General features: G+C 37.9%; 1 protein-coding gene across 2 annotated transcripts in view; it reads left to right on the plus strand.

Moving 5' to 3' along the window:
• Positions 1–101: 101 nt before the first annotated feature.
• The window catches only part of TEX10 (testis expressed 10), a 54,907-nt gene continuing 45,995 nt past the window's right edge, over positions 102–9,013 (plus strand). For both annotated transcript variants that reach the window (XM_008642683.2, XM_008642684.2), the window contains exons 1-3: positions 102–258; positions 2,683–2,871; positions 3,512–4,218. In XM_008642683.2, the coding sequence (XP_008640905.1) occupies positions 2,692–2,871; positions 3,512–4,218 (887 nt within the window). In that variant the 5' untranslated portion in view covers positions 102–258; positions 2,683–2,691. The remainder of the gene's footprint in view (positions 259–2,682; positions 2,872–3,511; positions 4,219–9,013) is intronic.

Genomic DNA, 9,013 nt, shown 5'->3' on the forward strand with positions numbered 1-9,013 from the left:
GATCGCCCGTAAGTATCGCTGTCCTGTGCGGGGAGAGAGCTCGCCCGGGGGGAAATCTTTATCAGATCGGCGGAGTTAGTTAGGGCGTGTGCCTTGCTTTCGGGTTTCTCAGGATTTTCCTGACGGAGCAAGGTAATGAGTTTCCCTGAGAATGCCGCCTGAGAGCTGCGAGGGAGTAAAACGAGAATCTTTTGGTTTGAAAAGACCTCCAGGATCATCGAGGCTAACCTGTAACTGAATATTTTCACTGAGCCTGAGGTGAGGGTGGCTGAGTGACATCTAAAGTGGTGTCTGAAAAGCGCTGTATGCTGCTTTATGTTAAAGGAATCCTGCATCGATTTAAGGTTGTTTTGATGTTTTGAGTTGTAAAAACCGTGTTAGTGCTTAAACTTTTAGGTGCACTTAGCTCAGTCCTGTTGGAGGAGGGCCAGGGGAAGAAAATACACGGAATCATAGATTAGTTAGGTTTGGAAGGGCCCTCTGGACATCATTTAGTCCAGGCCCCCCTACCAAGGCAGCATCACCTAGAGCAGGTGACATAGGAATACATCCATGGGGGTTGGAGTGTCTCCGGAGACTTCCCTGGGCAGCCTGTTAGAGTGCTCTGATACCTTCAAAGTAAAGAATTTCTTCTTCATACTGAGGTGGAACTTCTTGTGTTTTAGTGTATGGCCATTGCTCCTCAGCCTGTCACTGGGCACCACTGAAAATAGTCTCGCACCATCCTCTTGGCACCCATCTTTGAGAAATTTAAATGCATTAATGACATTCCCTTTCAGCCTTCTCCAGACTAAACAGGCCCAGCTCCCACAATCTCTCCTCATAAGATGCAGTTTGTGTCAAAAGGCAGTTGTTCTAGCAAGAAGTTTCATTAAAATAGTTAAATAATTTCAGCAGCTGTTTACAGTTTTGTCTGATGTCTTACTGTGTAGCCACTGTGGTGTTTACATGACTTCGGTTTGGTAAGGATTTTATCTTTTGATCTAGCGTGGTACATAAGAATTGGAAATGGATAAGCTTAGATAACCAGTCATTTCCAGAACATTTACTGTGAGGTAAGATGCACTGCTTTTAATAGGAGAAAGGATATTTTACAGGCCTCCTTCTTTGAAAGAACGTAATTGACTCTGTTCAGGTGTGTGCACACCTGTATTGTGAAGTTTTTAATGTTAATTGGGAGCCAAACATCTACTCTTGTAAAAGTAAGCCTTGTTAGTGGAAATAACTTTTACGTCAAAAGCTTCTAGCTATTTCTATGTATCAAGTAGTGAAATTCTTGTAATTCTCTCCTAAAAGATACATATGGTAAAAATCAAACGTTTATAAAGGCATGGTTGTTATAGTTGGACACTAAAGGACCTTTTTATTTTGGCACCAGACTCCAAGCTTTTTAAAAGCCTTTTGAACTGATAGGTTACTTATGCCAAATTTGTACTGCAGTTAAAGTGGTCTTGCATATAGTTTTTTAAGCTAGTGTGTGAAAAGCAGAAATTAAGTTGTAGTCAAATGTGTGTGTAATCAGTTGTTTAAATTGTTTTAAAATAATAGGAAATGAGTTCGTTTTAAAACATTCTTTAATGATTTTCCTGTTGATATGGAATATCAACTATATTAAATACTCTAGTACGGCACAAATTTCAGCTTGAGGTCCATTGGGAAAATCAGCTGTAGGAATGATGATCACATCCACCAGAAGAGAATCATTGTTTGAATAGGTTATTTAGAAACTTCTGGGTTTAGTCAGCTGTGTTGTTGGGGTTTTTTTTAATTCAGGTTTTTTTGTGGGGAGAGGGTGGTTTGTTTGGGTTTTTTTGAGAGGATTAAATTAAGGAATCTATGGTGTAGTGTTTGTTGGGCCTTTTCAGTGTGATGATTTTTTTTTTTTTTTAACCTGATAGACGTAAGAGTACTTCAGTATCAAAACAGAACAAAACCAAAAGCCCATTTAGAAACTTTGGGGGTTTTAATTTGTTTTGGTTATTGTACTTCTATTCCAGCATGTCTGTACAACTTACAAGTGTAGTGACTCAGATACCTTATTTATTAATACTTATATTATTAAATGTGTCTTTGTTTTCCATTCTTTTTACTCTATATTTGCCCATTTGACCTCTTCTCTCCCACTCACTTCTAATTATTTTTAAATGCACAGGCTGGTTTGTTCAGTGTGTAGTGAAAGTTTTCGTAGGTTTTTTGTGTCCTTTTACTGGTGAAGGCTTGTTTAAACCTATGATTGTACATGTGCAGGCTGTGTGCTGTTAGTGATGAACTTGATAAGCGATGTGCAATTGAAAGGGAACAGTTTGCTGAGCTCCTTGGCTTGACAAGAGTCAATTATGTAAAAAGTTGCTTTGTTGGCAGGAACTTTTTAAAACAAAACCAAATCAGCAACTTAACTGTTGATAAAGCAGTGGCAGACGCAGATATCGGCATGCTTTTTAATAAAGTAGTTCTCAGAGCAAAGATGGCCAAAGGAGCAGCAGAACATTTTCTGGACACCAGAACAGTTGCATGGAATCAGCCTGCATGTCTGTTTAGTCTAGCATCTTGTCTCAGGAGTGAACACTCCTTTATGCATAGACAAAAGAATAAAAACAGTAGCCATTGTTAGGAAGTTGCTGCTCTTTGGTGGAAAAACTGCTTTTGTTGTGTATTTAATCAAATTAAATTATCTTTTTGCAGAGAAGCAGAATGACTAAAAAAAGGAAACGCCAGGAGGATTTCCAGAAAGTGAAGTTAAAAGTTGGGAAAAAAAAGCCTAAACTAGAGAATGCAACTGATACTACCTTCAAAACAAAGGCCATACAAATTCCTGAGCAGCTTAAAGAAGATGGAGTGCTTCCTACGCAAAATAGAAAACTTAACATAAAGGTATGCTGGGATGTTACATTCTGAAATGAAAACTTAACATAAAGGTATGCTGGGATGTTACATTCTGAAATGACAGAAAGTTACTTGCCTTCTATGTAGGTTTACTGCAATTTAGGAAAAAAACTGCAAAAACCCCTGCATTTAAAAAAAAGTAAATGCAGCAGGATATCTGAATGCAGCCCCATTTTAAAAGAATCTTGTATTTCTTTGGGGGGTGGATTTGTTTTCCTTCCTTTGTGTCATTTTGTGTCTCTTGCAGCTCTCTGCTTAAACTGAAGAAGGTTGTTCAGGCTGCGGTTTCGTATTTCTGCTTTTGAGAGCAAGAGTGACAGGACTTGCCTTTGGTCATCCCTCTGTTGAGTCAGTAGGGTTGTGCATAAACTTAAGAACAAGACCCAAGGACAAGTCATTACATCTTGTTTTTCCTATCACTGAATTCTGATTATTTGTTCATTGTTGTGCTATGAACTAATACCATGTTTGTTCTAAACGCATTTTGCTGTTATGAACAGCAGTACGTTGTAGAAATAGATTCTGTATTTTTAAGCGTTTAAGGAAAATGTGCAGAAAATAGGCGGGGGGGAAGTTTGAACAGCTTAAATTAATAACAATGGCAAGTGTATATGTTTGTTTCCTATAGGATCTGCTCTCACAGATGCATCACTATAGTCCTGGGGTTAAGCATAATGCACTTCTTGGACTCAAAGAACTCCTGTCTCAGTATCCCTTTGTAATTGATGCACACCTTTCAAGTATAATAAGTGAGGTGGCAGCCGTGTTTACAGACAAAGATTCCGGTGTCAGAGGAGCAGCTGTTCACCTGCTGCAGTTCTTGGCTTCAAAAATAAGACCGGAACAGATTGCTCCATTTTTTCCTTTGGTAAGTGCCCATCTCTCTAGTGCCATGACTCATATCAGTGAGGGAATTCAGGAAGATTCATTGAAAGTCTTGGACGTTTTATTGGAAGCATACCCAGCTCTTCTTACAGACCGCAGCATTATATTGTTGAAGAATTTTGTAGAGCTTATTTCTCACCAGCAACTCTCAAAAAGACTGAAAAGCAGGGACAAACTTTCCTGGATGCTCTCTGTTAACCCAAATCGCAGAGTAACTTCTCAGCAGTGGAGGTTGAATGTACTTACCAGGCTCAAGAAGTTTCTCCAAGCAGTGGTAGATGGATCCAGTGATACAGAGGATGAAGGGCTTCAAGAGCAGAAGGACAACTCTCATTCTGTGAGGAACCCAATATGTATTAGTTGGAAGCTCCATGCAAATAATCAACAACATATACAACTGTTTGAAAGTGGTGGCTTACGACCAAAGATCAACTCATCATTTAGACTGAGGTGAGAAAATGTTAACTAGTTTGGGAATTAATATCAACTGCGTGATCACAATTTAATTTTTTATTGTGGGATTGTCCCTTAGCCATATTTTAGGACACTTAGTGTAATGTCTTACTGCAGAGGCTTGAAAATACAGAAATACTCAGCAGATAACTGTGTTATGTGTATATCATGAACTTTTCCATTATAAAAGCTTTATTTTATGCTATTAATAATAATTTTGGATTACCAGCTCTATTGGGATGTTTTTGGAATGCAAACTGACAGCTTGTAGTCTCTTGCAGGATATCAAACAGACCTAGGAGCAAGTAGGCAAATTTCTTTACATGAAATGTAAGCTTGTTTGTGATAATGAATTTTACTGAAATTTTGTGCTTTTACCTTCAAGAGTCTGTCATAAACTTAGGAGTCTGTTATCTTTGACTATAGCTCCTTTTAAAAAGGACAGCACGATGAGATGTGTCTGGTGGTATGAAGATCTGCTGAGTTTCCAATTCTAGATATTTCAATCACTTCACCAGTTTGTATATTCACTGTGGATGAAAGATGTCTCCGCTGAGACATGCTGATGAATATGAAAGGAAGTGTAGTGTGCTTAGTCACAGGAGGGTTTGTGTGGGTTTTGGTAGTACTCTAAACAGATGTGAGCTGAAGTTAAGGGAGAAATAAACAACTGTTTTTATTTCTCTTCCTCCTCTCTGATTCACCCACTAGAGGGGAACCTCCCACCTCACTTTATGGTACTTTTTGAATGTTGGCATCCTCATATGCTTTACTGTGGATGTTGCATATCTGCTGCCAGGAGACCTGGAATGGTGACTTTAAAAATGGAAGCAGTTTAGCTGTTACACAGCTCTGTTCTCTGTAGATACCAAGGTGGTTTGAAGAGAAACCACAATCCTTGTTTTACTGCTGGAGAAGACTGAATAAGAGGTAATAAAGCAGGTGTACCAAATTCATCTAGGAAGTCAGTGGCAAAAAAGGGTATAAAACTCACTGCCTACTCCATTGCTATGTCCATCTTATCTCTTTGAAGGAATGAAGGGCGGAAGAAGAGGTGTTGTCTTTGAATACCACAGGTGTTGACCTGAATTGGCAGGTGTTTTCCATCTCTGTCGGGGAGAGACAGACATCCATTCCTACTCAACTAGGCTTCCTCTTTGTAGGTAGCATATTACCTGTAGTAGGTATAGGAGGCATATTAAGCTAAGTAAAATGTGCAGTGTATTCTCCTAGAAGTGGTTATCAGCCTAAGTGTTCAGTCATGACCAAGTGTCTGCTGCAGGTAAAATTTTAGCTGGCAACTAGACTTGAAGCAGGGGAAGGATTCAGTGCTGAGCACAGAACAGTTCTATCAAGTTCATCTTTGCAGTCAGAAGCACGCAGTTGTGGAGCGCTGTATATCAGAGAATGCTTGTATTGCACCCTGAGTGATATGCAGAGTATGATGTACTGTGCCATGTAATAGCTGAAGATGCACTGTATCCAAGGTCTAGGAAAATAAACTTTACATCTGGTATCACCTGAATTGGATTCCACTTTTCTGAGGAGCTAGGTTTTGGTGAAACATCGTGATGTATTTCTGGTTATAAATACTTACAAAAAGATGTTTGCAAGCATGAGGAGGAGCCAGAAGAATAGAAGGAAACATGGCTAGAATCCAAGGCAAGATTGGCAAAGCAAGCTGATGGCAGCAGAACAGAAGAATAGAAAGGGAAGGATCATCTGCTGAAGGTACTAAAATGTTCTCATTTCATTGCATTTGTGCATATTTTTGGTGTATTCGTTTTTCACAAAGGGCCAGTACAGCTTGTTTTAGTGACTGTGTGTGAAGTTCCAATAGTCAAGAGTTGCGGTAGTGGTTTTTGTATTTGCCACTGAAATACTTTATAATAATCTAAAAGTGTTTAATTCTGGCATTTCCAATCCCAACTGTTGCCTTTTACAGGCATTCCCAGGCCTCTGCTATGGCCACCACTGCAAGGACAGAAATTAGTTGTAATAAGAGATTCAATACTCAGTGTGTGTGTTTAAAGTCACAAATAGTCAAGTCCTAGCTGTGGATAATGAGTTGACCAAACCATAAGTAACTATTTTCAGTGTGTGTGTATTGATGGTCTTGTCACTAATACTGCAAGTAAGTTTCAACTTTGTTCCTTAACAAGTAGGCTTCCAAATAGCATAATTGTATTCTAAATTTTTTAAGTTCCTGTATCTATTTAATTTTGCAAGTTCATTGGACAGGGATGACACATCACTGATAACCTAGTGATTATGGAACGAGATTTTCTGAATCAGTTTGCAGTATTAGTGCCTAATAAAAAGGATAGATTCTGAGCTTGGAATGCTAGATGATTCAGTGATGCAAATCTTAAGACTTCATTCTTTTCTGTTGTGTGCTAGATCTTCCTACTGTGTGTAAATTAAAGATTGCAGTGTATTAGGAGATTGTTAGAATGTATTCTCTGCATTATGTGCTGACTATGCTGCTTTTTTGCATCAAACTCATTTTAGGTGTGGAAAAACAGAAAGCCTTCACAACTCAAATGTGGTGGTACCCAGGCATGTGATTTTTTTTTTTGATTTTTTTTTTTTTTTGGACTGGAAGAGAAACAGTTGAGCTTCAGATCCTGCTGAGAGAGGACAATATGAAGCTGCAGAGAAAAGCGAAGATGACTTGAGAGACTGAAATGGAAGATGAAGCATAGCCAATAAATATGTATACGTGCATCAAATAGAAATGGAAAATGCAGTTCACTTGGTGTGCTGAATGTTTGCTGCAATTGGCAGTGCAGAAAAGGAGGACAAGTAACCTGGCTTAAACTGCGAGCCATAAAAACTTAATAACTTCCGAAAACTTTTCTTGTTTTAAAGAACAGCAAGTTGTTTCCTTATTTTCTGTTTCTTTTACACTTCCTTGACTTCCCTTTGCTGAATTTCTGTTGTCTTCTTGCTGTCAAATGGCAGATATTTACTCAATTTTTGTTTGTTTGGTCCTGCTGTGTAAAAATACTGGCATTTTAAAGAAAAATGACAGCTTAAGGGCTACACAAATACCTTGCAGCTCCCTTCAATAGTATTTCTTACTGATATAAAGGTAATGCGCTTTGCAGAGTCACCTTACCACTCAAGAGTAGTGATAACAGATATGTGACAGAGTAATTGACATCAAACCTTCCCAGTTTAAATGAACATGTATTGGTAAGGATAGTGTACTAATGAAATAAGTGCTGGACAGATTACTATAATATTTTGTCATCATCTGTTACTGGCACTTAGATTTTATTTAGCACTTTCATTGTTAACCTTGAATATGTGGAGGAATCTTATCTTGAGAGATAGGAGCTTCTTTTGCACGGGTACATGAAATATATTCCAAGTATTCTTACCCAAATGCTTTCAGCCTGAGTGCTTCCTTTTTCCTTTCCTTGTTTCAGAAAAGTACTGAAATAGTTGTGTGTGTGTGTGTGTTATACTTCTGTAGGAATCCTCCAGTGTGAATTACCAACTTCTCAGGTTTCATGCACTATTCACTTTTTATTTGGGAGATTTTTGTGTTCCAGAAGTAGATTGCTGAAATTCCAGAGTTCTGCTGTAGTATCAGGTATTTTTAAAAAGAGAAATCATTAAAGACTACTACTTCAGAACAATTCCAGCCAATTACTGAAATTTCAGACTCTCAACTGAGAGCGTAATTGTGTCACAGCATGGCATTTACAGGACAACCTCACTTTCTCAATGAGGTTGTAGTCTTGGTATCAACAGGCTTTTGACTTCATTGTGGTTGTAACTGTAAGATGGGATTTGTCTAATGCATTTGAGATGACTGAGAGTTAAAAAGGCTAAGATAGAACCATTCACCCTAAACTCTTTTTAGTCTGAAAGAAACTGCTGTCTACTGCAGTGCCTGCACCACAGAAAGGAAATAAAGCAACAAAACGGACAAATAAACCAAATTATATTTACTGGGTATGTTTCTTGCTGCAATTAATCCTAAGCTTTGTAAAATTTTAAGATGTTTGATAATCGTAGTAAGTACTAAAGATAAAGCAATTTTTTTTTTCTTATGATCAGTTATGTTTCCACTTGTCCCTTTTATTTTGTGCTGGAGATCTAAATTCTCTCCCCCATCTTGCCTTCATTGAAAAAGAGCTTGTATTTGTCTCACACTTTTTTATTCCTTCTCCCTGCTCCTTTTACAAGTTGTTAATGCCTGGATTTGTTTTGGTTTAGTAAATTCCTTGATACACTGATATCAACTAGAGAGAAACGGCAGAATAAAATGTTCTCTCATTATTTGTATTATAGATGATTGCAACAACATACAGCTTCATAGAAGGATATAACTAATTGGATGACTTAGAAATGACTAGGGAAAACTGCTTTACATCTTCAATCCAATATGAAATTAAAATATTTGTGAACAAAACATTTGCAGATCTGTGGAAAGTGAATAGTTTTTCAGTTCCTATTTTGAGTGTATATATAAAGAAAAATGACTTGGATATCATCACTGAAATAGAAAGGAGTTTAACAGGAGGTTCAGCGTGGTAATCTTATGTATTTTAGGAAATTAGAATTACAATAGGAATTTCCTGCTATGAATTAGGAAACAAAATCATGATGGAAAACAATTTCACAAATGATCAATTGAAACTGTTGTTGCTTTCTTTTTTTTTTTGGCTCTAAATTCCTTAATTGCCTGAACTTATCCTGTAGCAGGGTTGGGTCCTATCTGCTGATAATCCCTTCTGAGACACAAAGTGTTTTTTGTGGGGGGGGGAAAGAGGTGGTT

Source organism: Corvus brachyrhynchos, unplaced genomic scaffold (assembly GCF_000691975.1).
Source record: "Corvus brachyrhynchos isolate BGI_N302 unplaced genomic scaffold, ASM69197v1 scaffold409, whole genome shotgun sequence".
Taxonomy (NCBI): domain Eukaryota; kingdom Metazoa; phylum Chordata; class Aves; order Passeriformes; family Corvidae; genus Corvus; species Corvus brachyrhynchos.